Source organism: Anolis carolinensis, chromosome 4 (assembly GCF_035594765.1).
Source record: "Anolis carolinensis isolate JA03-04 chromosome 4, rAnoCar3.1.pri, whole genome shotgun sequence".
In the NCBI taxonomy this organism is placed as follows: Eukaryota; Metazoa; Chordata; class Lepidosauria; order Squamata; family Dactyloidae; genus Anolis; species Anolis carolinensis.
In genome coordinates this window covers 89253901-89274278 of record NC_085844.1, presented here as the reverse complement: position 1 = coordinate 89274278, position 20378 = coordinate 89253901, and the positions used below count along the sequence as shown (strand labels likewise).

At 36.6% G+C, this 20378-nt stretch overlaps 1 protein-coding gene across 4 annotated transcripts in view; it reads left to right on the top strand.

Annotated features, from left to right (window-relative positions):
- Nucleotides 1-20378, top strand: part of kcnt2 (potassium sodium-activated channel subfamily T member 2) — a 299494-nt gene that overhangs the window by 265201 nt on the left and 13915 nt on the right. For 2 of the 4 annotated variants that reach the window (XM_062980760.1, XM_062980758.1), the window contains 5 exons: nt 200-311; nt 9247-9348; nt 11583-11666; nt 14135-14263; nt 20325-20345. In XM_062980760.1, the coding sequence (XP_062836830.1) occupies nt 200-311; nt 9247-9348; nt 11583-11666; nt 14135-14263; nt 20325-20345 (448 nt within the window). The remainder of the gene's footprint in view (nt 1-199; nt 312-9246; nt 9349-11582; nt 11667-14134; nt 14264-20324; nt 20346-20378) is intronic. The other 2 variants (XM_062980761.1, XM_062980759.1) reach the window with 1 other exon arrangement.

The following is a 20378-nucleotide window of genomic DNA, read 5'->3' as shown; positions in this document are numbered from 1 at the left end:
TCTATGTCATTGCTGAATGTTTGTCTTGTTTTATATAGGAGCATATTTCCTTTTGCCAAACACTGTCATCATTTCATTGCAACTAATTAAACCTTTTGAGCTATAAATAATTAGGTTCTGCAAATGTTACCAGGTTTTAGCTTCCCCAGCTGATCTTACTTGAGGAATAACATCATTATCTCTTTATGAAAATATTTAGGTTGTTCTCCAGTCTAAGCATAATCACGGAATTAACTCACCCAGCCAACATGAGATTCATGCAATTCAGGGCAAAAGATTGCTATTCACTCGCTCTGTCAAAATTGGAGAAGGTAAGAAAAATAACATCTGTAATTGGTTTATGCCAATTCCATGTAATCAGGATTTTCCAAATAAATCTGACATAAAAATAAGTATTTATATGTTAAATAAAAAGCAATGTAGTACTGACATTAACATTTGTAAGTTTTTCAAATATTTCAATTTCTGGGGTGAAGTAGTAAATGAAATAATTCAAAATTTGTCTACTTTTAGCTCACTAGAATTTCTTGGATTTTTTTAGAGTATATTCCAGGTTGAAACTTTTAAACCTGTACCTTACCAAACCAGTCCAAAGTTGTCAGATCTTTTTTTAAAAAAATATTTAACAGACAGCCCATATTACCAGTGGTTTTCTGTCTTCTGAAGAAAATTGATATCTTATCAGAGAAAAGATTACTAATCGACCTTCCTAGAATGACAAGTTGTATATCACTCCATTGATCTACTTCTAAAGCATTAACTCATCAAAATTGTGGTATTTTATTGGATGAACTTTTAGATCATAGCTGTAATGACCACGGTGCTTCATATGATCTGAATATGCACCTTAGAGAGGTTTCCAATCTACAGTACCTGGGGATTAATTTTAAACACAGATCACTGCCAATTCAAAGTAGAAAATGTTCTTCCTTAACATAAAAAGTCTGAAAAATGTGACTATATGAATGACTGTATTCATAGAATTCTGGAAATAGTATTTATATGGGTTATCTACCTGAGTCTTATCCATATCCATACCGTATATATGAAAATATCCATATACAAATAGACAGCTTAAACTATGAATCCATATTATTTAAGTCAGTTTGGCAGTCTGTCCAAACTGACTTCCAAGTGAATGTGAGAAAGTTTAATTTTTAAAGATTTGCTTCAAATACATTTCATAGGTTTTTTCAATGGACTTGACAGATTTTTTCCATTTCCGATTGTATGGGTTTTATACAAGATTATATCAACTCTGTGGTTAGACTATTCATATACACTTTTACATTTTGTGAATAGATGAATAAGTGATCTTACAGTTAGGAAATATTTGAATAGACAGAAAAGGCAACATTTACACCTTCCCTGTCATACTCATTATAGTAAATGAAAATGTCTTTATTCTGACAGCTCTTTGACACATAAGCTGCCTCTGTTGAACAGAATATAATTTATACTGGCTATGTTGGGTTTTTTATTGTTGCATTTTAATTGTATTTAATTTATTTACTTCTATTTTCTCTTTTGATATTTGTGTTACAATTTTGTTTTTAGGTTTCTAGGTGTTTTTTCATTGTATTTTATCCTTATTTGGGATAACTTGAGGACCTTTGAGTTCTTTTTCCATTTACCAATTTCCTTTGTCTACTGGTGAACCCTAATAGACAATTTAATGAAAGAAACTTAGGGTGGTTCTACACATATAGTTGTCCTGGGAACATTTTAAAAAATGTGAATGTTCCCAGGTCCCCAGCTACATACACCACAGAAAGCACATGCTTCTGGGATGGGTGTCCATGTCCAGATGAAAACTCTAACCCCCTCCCAAAAAAGCTCCCCCAACCGCTTTGAAAAGTAAATACACTTACTGGGCCTCAGAGTGATCTGAGAAATGACGTGCCAGGAGAGCGGGAGAGGGGGGGAAGAGAGGAGAAAAATTGCTCTCCCCCCACTCTCCTGGTACATCATTGCTACATGCCAGGAGAGCTGTCAGATTCCTCTAATGGAAGTGAATTAACTTTTCAAAGTGGTTTGGGGGGGCTTTTGAGGAGGGGCTAGGTGTCCTTGTGGTTTTCCGGGCTAATTCAGCCTGGAAAACCACGGTATAGCTGTCTGGACTGCCGGAAGTAGTGGGTTTATCTCACGCCTTCTTAGAAGGCGCAGAATAAACCCACTGGTTTGTGGCGAATTAATTTGTGGTTTCCAGAAACGTCGTCCGGACAGCCCCCTTTTTGTAGCTGGAGTGGGGTACTCTAGATCAAGCCCATGGGAATCTACATACCCAGCTTTCAAGCTGGCTCACTGTCAGGAGGATATCCTCTTGACAAAGGGAAGGACTGTGTATGGCCTAGATCCCTCCTTTTTCTTCTCAGATAGCTCTGGTACTCCAGCCAGTATTACTACTTCTGATAAGTGACAACCACCAACAATTTCATACCACTAGGTCACCACTACGCTGAGGATAGGATGGTGACAGTAACTGCCATCCCCTGTACCTGAGCCCAGAGAAGGTGGGCTGGCTGTGTAAACAGCAACACCAGTTCCAAATCAGAACCGACTCAATCGTTTACACATGGCCAAAGTGATGGTTTGTTCTGGAGCTGCAGAGAAGCTTTTGAACATCCTTTGACTTTGGGTAACATATCACATTATATTTTACCTTATCACAAAGGCCAGGCAAAGCAGTGAGGGGCAGTGAGGTGAATTCCTTGCCCTGTGCGCAGTTCCCTCTCAGCAATGCTTTCTCCATCACATGTGGGAAGTGTTGCTCTTTGTTGGTTCCATCTTTGCTGGTTCCAGTGGAGCCAGCAGAACATGGTAAGCCTCCTGTGTTGTGAGGGAAGCATCCAAGGACACTTCCACCCCAGTTGGGGGCAGGGCCTCTGCCAGAAGTCACACAACTCCATATGATGGCTAGTGTGGTGTCTGTCCCCAAAACAGCCTGGCAGCATCCTAGGACATTAAATTTGATGAGTGTGATAAGGTCGTAAGTCGCCTTTCCAGGCATGTATGGCGAATCAGCCTCATGCATCATGTGGATGCCACAAAATACATTCACTATCCACCTCATTTGGTCTGTATAGATGGGCCCTTAGTCCACATTGATTAATCCTCCAAATTATGGAATATTGTCCAAGACTGACATCTATAGCTAGCTATTTTTCAGGAAAACATTCCCACTATTTTATTGACTGTTGATAGTATCTGTAATACAGTTTGAAAACAATTATTAACATCTATTCATTAAAATTTCTAGCAGAGTTTTTGTAATTATTGAACCCATATGGGTGTGGGCGTTCCCCCCCCCCCCCAAATTAATGTGATTCCTCCAAAGTGGAATGTCCCTTTGAACAATATGCTCTTTTAATTTTGGAACCAAAGAGAATGTGTGTCAAAATAATTTTAAAATAGCAACTCTAATGTGATACTTTGAATATCAGTCAATTAATTGGAAAAAATATTAATGCTAACATGTGCTTTTAATATATGCACATTAATTTGGATAAGAGGGACAAAATTAATTTCATTTAGACTGCAAATGTAACATGCCAAAAGTGGATACTCTCTTCATAATTAGCTTCATTGTGCCTGTTCTGTTTTAAATACATTTATATTTGTTTCTCTCCCATTACTCTCTTCTCAATATCTCCTCTAATACACTGTGAATATATATAAGCTGTGTATGAATCATAAAAATATTTTAGTACTATGAAGAAGATTTGTGGAATGTAGAGGAATAAAGGGAAATGTTCATTAGGAGGAAATGCCTCTGTGAACTGTGTAAATCAGTGAATCTCAAACGCTGGTCCTTCAATTGTTTTTTACTTCAACTCCCAGAAGCCCCAGCCAGCTTGTCCAATGGTCAGAAATTTGGGGAGCTGAAGTACAAAACACCTTGAAGACCATTGTTGGAAATCATTAGATGAATGGGACTATGGCAATAACAACATCTTTGTTTGGAGATATAATCTGTATACATCAATATAAAAAGTGAAAATGTGAAGACACAAACAACAGCAAAACTCTTAAGATTCTCTGTTGTGATAATGACTGGGACACAACCAGTGGTGAATAGGGCTAAACTTTTCTTATTCTTCCTTCATCATCCTATTCCTTCCATTTTTCCCTTTCTTCCCTTTCTGTTTTATTTAACAGGCAGCCAGGCAAATACATTTATTAGTCTTTGCAAATTAGACCAAATAGTAAGGTTTCTCACACCTAGGCTAAAGTTTGTTGGGAAATTAATAAATGATTACTTAACAGACTCCAATTCTACTTAGCCACACATAGCAGGAAAATAAAACCCCTCAAACAGCTTCTCTTTCATATGGAAGAAGTGAACTATCCTTGCTGATATGTTCAACTCTTTTATTTTTAACAGTCACTACAGTATATTTTTCGCAGGTGGAACTGTCATTCATTAACTTTATCAGCCTTGTGAAAAAATGAAATACAATTAAAATTCTGAGAAGACACTATCTTGTGTTGTCCAGTATGCAACTGATTGCTACTTTCCCTTTACAAAGGGGCTTTAAAAATACATTAGTTGCCTGAAGCTAAAGCATACAAACATACATGGAAAATTGACTTCATGGCTTAATGGGCTTCTGAACCAAGAAATCCCTGAGTCATACAAGAACTCCATCTGCTACTACATCTGCAACTTCCCCTGTTTTTCTCTTTGGAAATAGCTAAGCAATTACAATTGGCATCTGAGTAAGAAAAAAAGATATGGTGGCCATATGTTCAAAGTCAAACTTTTTCCTTTCTGTTTCTTCATAGAAATTAACATTCAAGAAACTCTCCATTGTTTCCTCCTATACATGCAGCAAGAAAGAGAACATGAAAGATATTACTTAAGCATTATATTTCTCATATTACCTGAAATCAATTCTATGCATAGGTATACTGTTTCTATTCCGCTGTCCTTGTTTGATTTAAGCAATATAGGGCCAAAGACACAAAGGCATGAAAATGATTTAATTACTAGCCAGAAGATGATTTGCAACTGAATATATTAAAGGATTCCACTGTGATAATGAAAGCAATGAAAGTAGGCTTGTGATTTTCCTGACAAGGTTGTCCAAGGTCATTCAATGGGCTCTCATGGCTGAGTAAGGACATTGTTTTTCAGAGTCATAAGCTGGATCTATACAGCTATATAATGCAGTTTCAGAATGTAGATTAACTGTATTGAACTGGATTATCTAAGTCTGCACTGCAATGTAATCTAATTCAATGCAGTTAATCTGCACTCTGAAACTGCATTATATGACGGTGTGGATTCAGCCATGGTCCAAATCACTATGCCACAGTGGAAGGGAAATTAAAAATATGTGAATATTTATTAAAGTCTAAATAAACAATTAGGGACATAATATCAGAAATGGAGAAGGAGACTCAGCATTCTACCTGTAAGAATGAAAGGATCTGCAGTATAATTCAGACATTAGAGAACACTCCCAGAAAAAAAAATCAGAATGATATATTTCTCTAAAACTCACAAATTTGATTTTTTTTCCACTTTTGAATAATAGAAGGGAAAAGTTTTATAAACAACCAGAAATATGAAAGTGAAAAGCCAAATAAAAAGGAACTAAAGCCACCAATGGAGCCCCGGTGGTAAAGTGTGTAAAAGCACTGAGCTGGAGACCGAAAGGTCCCAGGTTCAAACCACTGTTAGCTCCAGCTCCTGCCAACCTAGCAGTTCGAAAACATGCCAATGTGAGTAGATCAATAGGTACCGCTCCGGCGGGAAGGTAAACGGCACTCCATGCAGTCATGCCGGCCACATGACCTTGGAGGCGTCTTCGGACAATGCCGGCTCTTCGGTTTAGAAATAGAGATGAGCACCAACCCCCAGAGTCAGACATGACTGGACTTAATGTCAGGGGAAACCTGTACCTTTACCTATAAAGCCACCAACACTCCCCACACCCCCAATAGGTCGTGAAAGAGAATACAGTTCTATGTTGAACTGAACTCATAAAAGTATTTTTTTTAAAAAAGAACTGTTTTCTTTCAAAGTAAAATCCAATGTATATTCCCAATAGTAGGAATATCCTCTCTTTTTGCTTTGAATTTTGCCATTAATGCTAGATTAATTTTGCTCAGTTAGAGTAGATGCAGAAAAAAAATAAACATTGCCTCCTCCTTGCTGAAGTCCTTTGTTAGCCTAAGGCATTTAGTTCCCAATCTGTTGGTTGTGCTTTAAGTATGGTCACATTTTAAAAACCGTATACACAAAATAATTAGAATGAAAAAGTTCAAAAGGAATTGCAGCCAAAATGGTTTAAAGGAAAAGTAATCTTAGCAATGTAAAGGAAAATAATTGTTTTATTTAAAAATGAATGAGAGCCAGGTATCTTTTAATAAAAGGAAATGGATGCTGACTATTAACATATGTAGGCCTGAACCTTGACATCTCTATGATAATTTCACAGTGTGTCATTTTACTGTTTACATGGATGTCTGATCTTTTTCATCAGCATTTGTCCCGCTTGGTGGCGGGGTCTGCTTTATTGGTTTGTTGGCACCATTTTACCTGGTTGTGCACCTGATCAGAGTGTATGCCAGCAGTCTTCAGATCATTATGCAATGTGTCTAGCCAGTGTTGCTTCGGTCATCCCTTTGTCCTCTTGCTAGGCACTTCTAAATTAAGACCAATCTTGTGAATGGACTCGTCTTCACCTCAGAGAGTATGACCATACCATCTGAGACATAATTCTCCCCATGGGGACTCAGGGAGAAAGGCAGGGTATAAATAAAGATAATAACAAGTAGACAAGACGATCAGGAATGCCTACTACCAGCTTCAGTAGACATGCTAGCTACACACTTTCCTAGAGTTGTAGGACCTGAAGATGGTTAATGCACCTGGGCTGACATTTGGAGAAATGGATCCAAGAGCACCCCTAGGTTGCGAACACAGTTTTTCAGGAGAAGTGTAACTCCATCAGTACTGGATGATACACCTCCATTCACATGTTATAGCCCTTAATGGTGAGCACATCTGCTTTATCTGAATTCAGTTTCAACCTGTTTTTCTCCATCCAGCCCATTACCTCCTCCAGAAATTCATTCAGAGGAGACACACTATCTTTAGCTACAGTGGTTTTTGAAGGTATGGAGAAATATATTTGGGTGTCATCAACATACTGATAGCATCCCACCTCTGAGAAATGCTATAATCTGGTAGTCACTTGTTTGTCATCTGGACCTCAACAGATATCTAGAGTGCAGCTAGGCTCTTTCCTGTCTAAAAGTTCATAGTGCCCTTTTCAATACATTCTTCTCTCTTGCAATCTATCCATTCATACTGTGAAATATGTAGGAGGATAGGATGATGTCATTCCAAATAGTTAAATCTGTTGTGGTAGCTTTCGTTGTGCCAAGGAATGCATTGTATCTCTATGTCTGTGCAGCTTGAACATCAATTAAAAATGCATGAGAGCAATTACAGCAACTATTCGAAATATCCATTTGCCATGCGTCTCAGTGGATGAGGCCAAAGTTAATATCCAGAACCATGTTTCATTATGCATAAAGCAGATATAAACTTAGATGCAACTTAGTTGACATATAGTGCTGTGATAACATTGGCAGTTCTGTAATTGCATGCAAACTTTTAAAAAATTAACATTAAAATAATGTATTTTGTTTGGGGGTCCTTTTTTGTTCATCATTTTAAGAAAAACAGTTGATTTTATACAACAGGGAACTTAGATGTGTGAAAGCATGACCAATACTTGAATCTTGACCATAGCCATTGATTCTGAATAACCTGGATTTATCCCCATCTTGTTTCAGATCATCATATTTCATAGGATTATGTTGAGAAAAAAACCCCATGAGATTAAAGAAGTATAACATAATTCCCTAAAATAAGAATTGTACTGATAGAAAATAATAGAGACCTATAGAGACCTATAGGTTAGAAGATTAAAATCAATTTGTTGTATGGAATGGGAGAGAAATTTTCTTTCTATTCACAGAACAAATTGATCTTAATTTTCTAAACGAATGAAGGCTTTCTTTTATATAAGAGCTAACCTTTTGAATGATGGAAGACATTTCTTGATCTTCAATGCAAAAAGTATCATCTGTGACATTTCAATAGAATTTTAAATTCACCAAATAAGCACAATGACCATTCACAGCAGTGTTTCTTGCTAATGACAACAACACCAGTAACACAATTTGAAGAAGAAACAATCATTGTTGTTTATCCTGAAATGGACAAACTGAAATATATTGATAATTTTGAAATGATTATTTTTGCAGGTTTGTGCTCTTGTCCTCATTTGAAATTCCTTTGTAGGAACAGTAGTTCCAGTAATAGCACAGTGTCCTAAAATGAAATACCCCCCCCCCCCCCCCCATACACACACTATTTTCTGAAGGTTGTCTTTATGGATATTATTCCTATATTGATAAAACCAGTTATGTTGAGAAAATGTCTTTAAAAGACAACCTATTCATCATCACCAGTCTCTCCTGGACTGAAATGTTCTGTAGAAAATAACTTTTCATAACCCTGTACGTACAAATATATTTTCAGAGGCTAAAAAAGTATTGGCCAGAGTCTTGAATAGAGTATTGTTCAATAAAAATTGACAATAATTCTCAGTTCCTTATAGTTGTCCCCAAAATATAGATTTGTTTTGGTAGCTGCTGTTGTTGTTGTTGTGTGTATGTGTGTGTGTGTCTGTGTGTACTTATTCTTCTTGGCATAAGAGTATAACTTTTCAAAATCTAGAGCAAGAATGAGTAACTTTGGGAGGTCTGGAGGCTATCATCTACCTCAAGAGACTACACCAACAGAGATAAAATGGTGCTTCAAACCTAAAATAAAACCTGAAGTGGCAAGAGATCAACTTCTAGTTTGGAAAATTGTGGTTTCTTAATTAAAAATCATAGCGGGTCAAATGCACCCCACTTTTGACAAAAAAGGAGTAGTTTGTGGGAGTATAGAGGACATGGAGCTATAAAAGCATGCCCTAGGCCACATGTGGCTTTGCCCTGATCTAGAGGTTCCCAAGAAAGTAAAAGCTGTTTGAGAACTGCCAATGTATTATTCCACTAGAATATGAACAAATGAATCATCATCATCATAAGAAAAAAATTCCTTTAGCAGACTGTTTCCTGTGAAAGCCTACTATGCCATTTACATAATGTGTTGAAGTATTTATGGATTTTTGTTCTCTTTCTTTTCTTCCTTTCTCTTAACCAAATGTTGAACAGAAAGAACGAGAGAAAGGCTCCAATCTGGCATTCATGTTTCGATTGCCCTTTGCAGCTGGCAGAGTTTTCAGTATCAGCATGTTGGATACCCTGCTGTACCAGGTACTGTGAAAAGCAGAGTGTTTTTTTGGGGGGGGGGAGGGGGGCATTACTATCTTATGCTCACTATTTTGCCTTTCTCTGTCTATGCATTTAAAAGTCATGGCACATGAACAAAGGCTTTTCAAGCCAGAATATTGCCCAATTGAAGACATGATTGAAGATAACATCATAAAACCAGAGATCATTATGAAGCTCTACAAAAATAGATTGATTTTGAGAACTGCCAATATATTTTTCCAGTAGAAGACATTGTTGAAAAGGGGTGTTGGAATGCAACAATATTAGCACTGAGGTGTGAAGAATGCCACATCACGGACAATAGCAATAGGGTTACATAGTTCAAGGGACCTGAAGTGTACTCCCTCTATATCCACCTATTGTGACCCCTCTGTGATATAAACTGATTCTTTTAAAGATGTGTCTTCACCTCTTCTTCTTCCCATTAATCATCTCTCAACCTTCCAAGATGTAGCTAGATTAGATCAGCACCCCAAACTACTATCCTGTTTTAGAAAATTCCTACAATAAAGCTGAATTTCTTTCTCTAAGTAATTGGGGTGTTTGGTTCACCAGTTCTGTTTCCTGGTTTGCTAATTAGTACTGATTTTTGGCTCACTCAAGACTTCTTCCTGCCTTCCTAACACTCCCCTAAGAAAGAGACAGAAGGAAATGTAGTGGTCAATTTCCATTCATATTGTTGTGTGTAGCATGGTTGATGGCTGAATGTGGTTAAAATAATTTTAAAAAGCAATCCATTTTTGGTGTGTTGTCAAAGGCTTTCATGGTCAGAATCACTGGGTTGTTGTGTGTTTTCCGGGCTGTATGGCCATGTTCCAGAAGTATTCTCTCCTGATGTTTCACCCATATCTATGGCAGGCATCCTCAGAGGTTGTGAGGTATATGAGGATGCCCCTCATATACCTCACAAGCTCTGAGGATGACTGCCATAGATGTGGGCGAAACATCAGGAGACAATATTTCTGGAACATGGCCATACAACCTGGAAACACACACAACAATCCATTTTGGAATCCTTGAGCAAAGTATATTGTTTTTTGAAAAGGATATGCAGTTTTTCTTTTAAAAACTCATATAATATAGATTTGTCTTATGAAATTATTACACAAGAATAAACAAAATATAGAGCAGTGATTGTCTTTCATATATAACATTAGGTCTAAAATTCAGCATACATTTTGTTGTCTGCAGCTTTTATATGGCTGTGTGGAAGAGCCCTAAGTTCACAGTGACTAAATCCAGTTTTTCACTGGTTGTTTTAGCATATAATTGTTCTGATTTTTATTTTTGAAAGAAAAATCAATATCCAATCCCTTTGTCCATCCTTTCAATGCCAATAATACTTCCAATCTTAATATCCATGTTGAAAAATGATCTCTGGTCCTCTAAGAGAATATTTCTATCCTTTAATGGTTCACCTCATCTTATCCTTTCTAACTGTGTTGACTGCTTATGGTTGTTCTAGATATGAGCCTACAAATCTATACCATCAAACCTGCCATCAAACAGCCAGATCTCTCACTGGAATGGGAAGTATTGCTGTGGCTGAATCAAATAACTGGAAATAAAATCAGGCTCAGAAGAACACAAAGCTAGACACATAATAAAAGAACCTCAAGACACACACTTATCACAACTCACTGCAGAGTTAATGAATATCCTGCTGCTGAGAGGTGATTGGGGAGCTATGAGGTTGTGAACAACTCTACCATGCTGTAATCCTGCTATTTTTCTGCCACTAGCAGTAAAAATATAACACCGAGGATTTTTGCTGTGTGTTTAATCTTTGAACAGCTGAATTATGTTTTTGGCCTTTCCAAGCCTTGCTCGTTGCCTTTACAGATAAGTTCTGGATCCAAGGAGATTCATCTGTACCAAAAGATTGTATATGCCAATGGATATGTTAAAGTTCAAACTGAGTCCTATTTTCAGAGCCCCTGAAACTTGAATCCAAAAGTAACATTTTGATATTTTACAACATCGTATTTTATGAGTCAATGTATTGTGAAGGATCAAGCTATGGTTGAAGGGGGGAAATGCCTTCTACAAGCACAGCCTGCAAGAGGTGAATGCAGCATGTTATAACCATATTGTTTTGCTCAAAGGAAACTTCTACATGAAAAAGAAGGGGTGCATAATATAGTCATCCTGTGTGAGTGGTTACTGAATAATTGTAGATCTAAATACTTTTTCTTTTCTTTAAAAAACCTTCACAGTCATTTGTTAAGGATTATATGATCTCCATCACAAGACTTCTACTGGGACTAGATACTACCCCAGGATCTGGGTTTCTTTGTTCTGTAAGTGTGCAGCCTTTTTTTTTAAAAAAAAAATCAAACTCTGTACATCTCCTCAATTTGGGATCATTTTGGTATTTCTTTTTCTTCTTGTCCTTCAATCTCTTCTCATTTCTTTTGTCAGGAAAAAAATGATTTTAACATAAAGAGTACAAAGCCATCACACTTTAAGTTATGTCAAAGCCAGGGTTTTAAAAAACAAAGGTATATAAGCCTCTAGAAATGTTCCAAGATGAAGTGCTGTTATAGATCCATTATGTTTGAAAATATTTTATTGTTCTGAATTATTTTATCTCAAGTCAAAGAGAGTCTAATCCAAGTTGTAGGGTGCCAATTTCTTTATTTAGACAGTAGTCTAATGTGTATTTTCATGCTGGAAGTGATATCCTTAAATTGTGGCCTATCATTAAATAGCGGTTTGGTTTATTGAGTAGCAGTTGGAGCATCTATTTTATTGATTGTATGAATAACTGTGGTACTTTATACAATACCCCAAAGGCAGATACAATCTGAAATAATTTTTATTAGTTATAGAACCAATGAGCAACCTTTTTACTAGTCCTAGGTTACTATTTAGGAAAGTTAAGAGAAATAGATCTGAGGTTATGTCTGCTTCCAGTTGTCTATCCCAGCCCAAACAAATGTCCTCTATGGATGAATATGAGCATAAACTCCCCATGTTCACATCTAACTTTAATACTATACTCATATAATATAGATTTGGTTTCTGAAATCATTACATGAGAATAAACAAATAGAGAGCAATTATTATATTTCATATATAACATTAGATCTAAAATCCAGCATGAAGCAAAATGTTCTATGATTTGTTATGGATTCTGCTCTATCTTTTCCTATGACAGATGGCACACATTTTAAAAAGCCATTCTCCATCATTTCATTATTGATTTTCTGGGTTATATGGCTGTGTGGAAAGGCCCTGAGTTCACAGTGACTAAATCCAGTTTTGCACTGATTGTTTTAGTATATAATTGTTCTTATTTTTTAGTTTTGAAATTAAAATCAATATCCAATCCCGTTGTCCATCCTTATTCTGGATAGACCAGAATAAGATGAAATTATATGGTACATAGTTATATGTAATTATTATTATTATTATTATTATTATTATTATTATTATTATTATTATTATTATTATTATTATGACACAGCAAACAAGATAGACATGCTGGATTTCGTATCACAAAATCACAAGTCGAACACTTCCCAAGTGTCTAGGACTGTGTGATGTATTTTCAGATGATGCGTGCAGATCCCAGTAAGGTGGCCTTTTGCAGTTGGCAGATCGTAATTTTGTCAATGTCTATTGTTTCCAAATGCCGGCTGAGATCTTTTGGCACGGCACCCAGTGTGCCCATCACCACCGGGACCACCTGCACTGGTTTCTGCCTTCTTCTTCTTCTTCTTCTTCTTCTTCTTCTTCTTCTTATTATTATTATTATTATTATTATTATTATTATTATTATTATTATTAATGCACTGCCCTATTCCCCAAAGATACTCAGGGTGGTTTCCAACATATAGGCAAACATTCCATTGTCATAAGGAAAACCTTACATACAATGCATCAAAAAAACACATTCGACAATATAACACAACCTAATTTAACTTAACAAACAAAATAACAAAAACTGAAAGTGTCATAAAAAGCCAAAATCATGTTAAAAGATACTAAAATAAAAATAACATTAAAAGCCCATATCATTGTAGCTCCATCAGTAGAGGTTCAGCAAACCAATGGCCAAGATTACAAAATGAATGTGGCCATCTAATAAAGGGGGTTGGGCAAGGGATAGTATCAAAGGGCCGGGGAAGTGGATGAAGTGCAGGACAGAGTACTATCTGATTACCAAGAGACTGGGCCTAGGGACTAGTTATTCTCAAAAATTTCTGGAACGTCCAAGTTTTCAGGTCCCTCTCCCTCATCACCACCAACCGAGCTTGTGAGGAGACCCTCCTCAGCAGATCTTAAAGCTGGCTCATAGGGGAAGATGTGATCCTGAAGATAGGCAGGGACAGAACCATTATGTGCTGTTTCACACATTTAGCAACAAATTCAGGACAAACTTCACATTGTAATGCTTAGTTACATTATCTAGTATTTTACGTTGCAGTTCTAAAGGGAAATGAAAAAAGCTATCCTAAACCAAAAGTACATTCTGTTCCCAGAAATTATTATGTTCTTCCGTATCTGTGTTCAGGTAATTTCAGTTCTTGTAACCACTTCCCTGTCTTTTGTAATCAATACTTGGTTTTAGGCACTTGTTATTTACCAAACCAAAATTATTTATCATCATTGTGGATGAACAACAATAGTATAAAAGATTTCATGTCTTTTAAGATGTTTGAGAACAATGACTAGTATTTTGTTTACTGTAGTAATTTTGTCAATTTTTCAATTTTAGCATTTTTAAAATTATACTGTCTTTGTTGCTTTCGTTGCTGCTTAGATGAAAATTACTGAAGATGATTTGTGGATCAGAACATATGCCAGACTTTATCAGAAGCTTTGTTCTTCTACAGGAGACATTCCTATTGGGATTTATAGAACTGAATCACAGAAGCTTACAACATCTGAGGTTTGGCTAGTTTATTCTTCATATATTGTAGGAACATCGTTCATATGATCATTGTAATGTACTGTGATATACTTGTCTTAATTTGCAATGCTTTATGTCATGAACAAGTTAATTTTGCTGTGGAGTATAATTTATTCCCTATGCAGCCCTGTTTTCTCTCTATAGATGTTAAGTATGGGTATCATATGTCTTCAAATCCTTGAAATCCTACAGTAAGTATAGTTCATAAAATCACAACTGGTGATATTTGTTAAGGGCTTGGAGTTCTCAGGCACATTTTACATCAGTAATTTCCAAATTCTTGTAGCACAGTATGGTTTCAGAAATAAGTTTCTTAAAGAACTAACTAGTTATGTGAAAAGGAAATACATCTTTGTTCACACAGGAAGCAGATCTCACAAATTTTTGCAACATTTACCACACTTTCTTTGCTTCTTTCTAGAGGTGTGAAATTCAGCCAAAAGGCATGCCATTTTGGGGTCCATTATTGTCTAACCCATCATTTTGTTCACTGGAAAGTTACTTGAATTGGGAGGAGTGTTGCCGTTTTCATTCAGCAAAGATTCAGTCCATTGGCTACAATGGGAAACTTTAAATACTTAATTCTCAGTCATTTTAAGGCCTATCTGTATGAACCCCACCTCAGTTTTAGATCCTATTTACAATTGCAGATCTGCCAAGTTTCAAAGCAATTCACCAATCTACTGATTTTTTAAGAATTATTTTAAATATTAACCATAACATTTTTTTAAATAAGACAAACTGCAAAAGAAGGTTCTGGGAATTGTAGTTGCTGGTTGTGTCCATTCTCATCCAATCAGACCATGGACACAACCAAGCTTTTTATTAGGTGTGAGAGAGAAAAACTTCAATTCCCATCATGCTCTGAGAGGAACTCAGAGACTTTTCAATGTCCACCCCATGCAAGTGCTGTTGGGAAAGCAAGTTCCCAGCTGGGTCCTCTCTGGGGGAGAAGCCTAGGAAACTTTCCAAAAAGAAATATTCAGATATAGCAATTTTCCAGTTAAGAAGCAGACACAGGACATGATGGGATATGTTAAACTAAGCAGTGGCAGTCACTTTATGGAATAGTCTACTACCCATTGTACCCAAGTTGCAGCTCCCCCCCCCCATGTTTGTTCAAGTTGGCCATTAGAAATCTTTTTGAAACATAAGAACTTATGATGTCTTCTCCTCAATATCCTTCTTCCTTTTCCTGCCATTTTCTACCATGAGAGCATAAACCTAGCAAAAAGGACTCCGCTGGCTGTTATTGATCTTAAAAACATATCTTTATGCTCCTCCTTCAAGCTGGTTATGTTAAGAGGTTTTTTGCATGTTGATCCTGAGATCATTTGCTTTCTTTCCTTCTTTCTGCTGAATGGACACCACAATGTTTGCTATTGATCAGCTCTAGGCATCTTTTTGGCTGCAATGAAACAAAAATGCTTAAAATATATTGAAGCTGATAATATATGCAATATAAAATAATTATGATATATCAAAATGAACATTTAGCATCTTGTCATATGGTCTATTGTTCATTAGTCTTGATTTCATAACCTGTTCAGATTCCATCCCACATTGTTTTCCTTTTAATAAGCTATTGTCACATAGATCATTTATAAGTCTAGATAGATAAGGAAATGAAGAACATTTAATAGTTTGAAAATATTATTTACTTTTTATACACAAAGAGAGAGAAAAATGTGAAAATACAGAAAATTAAAGCTACGAGACAAATTTTAGCATTGTAAAATTGGTAGGAATGCATACTTCATCACGCAGTATGCTCTGGGTAATGTCAAGAGATTAGAGCAATGAACCTGAAATGATAAAATGCACATTTGCAATGCTCTGATAAAGGTTTCAGCTGACTACATTTTTCACAAAATCACTATAACAAACAAACAAATATTATTGCATAAAACATGTTTACAAATATACAACAATAGACGTTTTGGAATCCCATGGATGATGCACTACATGTCAACCAAGTTCCACATGTGTGTAGATTTTTCATACTGAATGTATTCAGAGATTTTCACATTATGGTGTGTGATTGAGGATGTTCAGTGCATGTAACATATTCCCAGGGCTTTGATGTTACTGCCTCATGTATATTAAAAGGAAAATGTGGTTGCCATATAAAATCTTAATTTGAGTTAAAAGGGGCAGGGGGATTCGTATTTCCTTGAATGTGAGTAGAAGTCTCAATAGGATTGATAGCACAAATAAAGCATGGTTTGCAATTGTACAAAGGTTTCTAGTTATCCTCAGGTTTATATATGTAGAATACTTCTTTAGTACTTTCCCTTCAACATCGGTAAGTCTGAGATTGGGCAGATGGATCCTGGCATTGTCAAAGGTGTGTGTGTGTGTGTGTGTGTGTGTGTGTGTGTGTGTGTGTGTGAATACAGTCTTCACACTCACTGTCATTTGAAAACCTGCCTTTACCTAATGTGTGCCAAGAAAGGTTAGAATCCTTCAGGAAGAACTGTAAAGCACTAATCTATACAAAAACAATTAGATTGGTAACAGATATTAAATACTTCTGTTGTAGTAGAGCCTGTGAGTAACGTTACAAACAGTAGTATGGGTGCCATAAGGGAAAAAAGGGTTACTCGAGAGCAGGAATCTGATGAAGAGCAGCAGAGAAAGAGGATCCGGGACATACTTTCAGCACCTACAGATGAGGAGTCGTTTGAGGGATTCTCTGGGGATGATAATGTTGCAGACAGTAGTATGGGTGTCAGAAGGGGAAAAAGGGTTACTCGGGAGCAGGAATCTGATGATGAGCAGCAGAGGAAGAGAATTCGGGACATACTTACAGCACCTACAGATGAAGAATTGTTTGAGGGATTCTCTGGGGATGATGGGTCAATGAGTGAAGGAGAAGAAGGAGACACCATGGATTGGACTAAGATAAGAGAAGTGCAAGCTATTTGTGAGGCACCAACAACTAGTGATACCTTTATGGGGTTCTCTGGGAGTGAAGACTGGCAATCAGGGGATCCAACTGATTCTTGGGGAGATCTAAGTCTTGACAGGAGATGGAGGAATTAGAGGGAGAGTCAAAGGAATTCACGTGAAGAGCTGGGAGCAGCTGTGGGAGATGGTGATGGGGTGGTGGTCAGTTCATCCTCTGATGATGGTTTGTAGATAAAAGTGGGTTCAGGGGTGAGGGGTCTTTGCAGAAGGCAAGGTGTTGATGTGAGTTCGTATGCTGGGTATTGGGAAAGTATCTTGTAGTCTTGCTGCTGCCTGTTTCATGTTCGGATCTGCAGTTGGAACCTGAATCAGTTTGGCTGGAGATGCTGCTTCTGCAGACACTGGAGCAACGCTGCTTTGGATTCCTCATGCTTCGACCTTGGACTTCGGCTGACGATGCTTCTCTTCTTGCAATTCCCTCTGTTAACCATTTTTGTACTTTGCCTTTTTGTTTTGCCTTAGATCACTTTGTTTGACTTGTTGCTTTTTGCATCTAGTTGATCTGGATTACATTTCTGTTTACCCTTTAGAACCAGGTCTGGTTTTGGTTTTTGAGTTTTTGACCAGTGGAACTGCATTTAAGTATTCCTGCGTCCTTTTCCTTTTGCTTCAATAAACTCTGTTTTAAAGACACTTTTAAGTCTGACCCTTTAAGGTGTCTGTGATTCCAACAACTTCAGCTTTCTTTTCATTTCTAGGGATATGTAAAATCTTTATGAGCAGAGAAGTAAAAATTCCCTAGATCTTTTTTCAAGCCTGCGCCCTTCTGTTTTTACCCTAAATGTAGACATAGGCCATATTCAACTCTGATTTTTTGTACAGCTACCAACAAACATTTATGATTATTTTTCTTTTCATAATTGTACATTTATGAAGTGTGTTTTGAGCCAACATGTTAATTTCTGTTGGAATCATAAAGTATTATTTTTGCAAGAATCATGAACTCTTTACAGCTAGAAGGATCTGGTAGTTGCTCCAGCATTTTTTTTGCTGATGGATGATTTTAGATAATCCAAATAAATGCAATGGTGATGAAACTAATTGTACCAATTAAAAGAATTATTTCTTCATATGAAAACTAGCAGGTTCCTTATCAATGATACCTAATTTTCCATCTCCTATTTATTCAAGTTTGTTCTGCTTTTGTGTATGAATTGTCTCTTACTTCCTTGGGTTGACATCTGTTCTTTTAGATTAGCTGTATATATATACATCACTGGAAGCATGGGATATGCTCAATTATTTATTAGTATCACAAGCAGTTATTCATATTTCAGAATAAAGCTTAACAGCCACAGAATTTAATTTAAGAATGTGTTTTCTGAAGTGCTTATGAAATTGTTAAGTAACAGTACTCTTCACTGACAAATAAAAAACAAATTATACTAATGCATGCAAAACAGGCTATAAAGCATAGGTTTAATCACTTTTCTTTTTATCTTAGTTATAGAATTAAGTGGCCCTACTATTCACTTTGATATTTGTTATGATTCAGTGTAAAGTACATTTGTACAAATGCTTTAATATGCAATTATCAACAATTTTATTGTCTGTGGCATTGCCACATCTCACATTCTCAGTCACATATACATTAAATTCTAATGATAATAGGCCCGTGGTTATTTTCACATATATTCAGACATAGACTTTGATAATCTACAATTGTCTATGATAAAATCAGGAAACACAATTTGACACAGTTTCTTTTCTTTTATAAAAGTTTGTCTTTATTTTAAAGGGAGAGGGCTTAATTCTCAGGACTAATGAATTAGGTTATGCCAGATAAATGGTATCTAATTTAGAGCTAGGAATGGCATGAGATTTTGGGAGCTTAAAACAAAATCTTCTCCTCCTCAAAATGTCTGGCCTGGTGGTCAGGCAAGTCCACTGCCTTTCAAGTTAAACCTTAGGCGCAATTGGTTCTCAGATAATTTTGATTGTCTTCCCCATCTATGATGTTATGGACAAAGAGTGTAGCAAATGTGTGTAGCAAAGGACTCATTTCAACACATGGTATTTCCGGAGCTGTAAAGAATCCACCAATGTAAAACTGATTAATTTTACCTATGGCTAGCCATGAATTCAGTGTGAAAATGCTAGGCATCATTTTTTGATGGGCTTTCCATCATTCCAGGTCGGAAATGGATTCATCGCACCATTTAGGGCAAGGTGAAGTTATTGTAGGGTTTCTCCTGTGTTGAAGTGACCCAGATTGACCCAGAGCACATTAAACTGGTGGCTCCATTACAGTTTGCCTTGTTACTTGTACGTATTTTGTTTAACACAAGGAAAAAAGTAAAAAGAAATAGGTTGAATAAAACAGGGAGAGAAGTGGTAACATTATTACTGGTCTTACATTGCACATTTTTATTACACTTGAGTCCTCAAAAAAAGGTAGGAGAATATAATATAGATTATTTATAGAATTCATCATATATGCCCCTGGTGGTGCAGTGGGTTAAACCGCTGAGCTCTTGAACTTACTGACCAAAAGGTTAGCAGTTCAGATCTGGGGAGCAGAGTGAGCTCCCACTGTTAGCCCTGCTTCTGTCAACCTAGCTATTTGAAAAGATGCAAATATGAGTAGATCAATAGGTATCGCTCCAGCAGGAAGGTAACTGCGCTCCATGCAGTCATGCCATCCACGTGATCTTGGAGGTGTCTACAGACAACGCCAGCTTTTCAGCTTAGAAATAGAGATGAGCACCAATGTGCAGAGTTGGACACAACTAGACTCCATGTCAGGGGAAAACCTAAAAATGCCATTCTAAAATAAATTATTATCTATAAACTTACATTTTATGAAATTAATCCATCTGATCAGTATATAGCAATATAAGTTGATCAAGTACAATTTGAGGCAATAGAGATATGACAGGTTCCATAAGGATTCTTTTATTCACATTCTCAAATTATTTTAAATTTAAATTATGAATATACATCACATTTGTGCATTTACTTGTAGAATGCCTAAATTATGATCACTGTCTCTGTATATTTCTTGTTCAACCACAGTTGTTGAATGGTGTTTTGTTTTTTCTCCTTTTCCCCACTTCCCACTTTGTGTCAGTCTCGAGAAATGGCTTCACAAGTAAGTATTTGTCATATGTATGCCTAGTGTTGA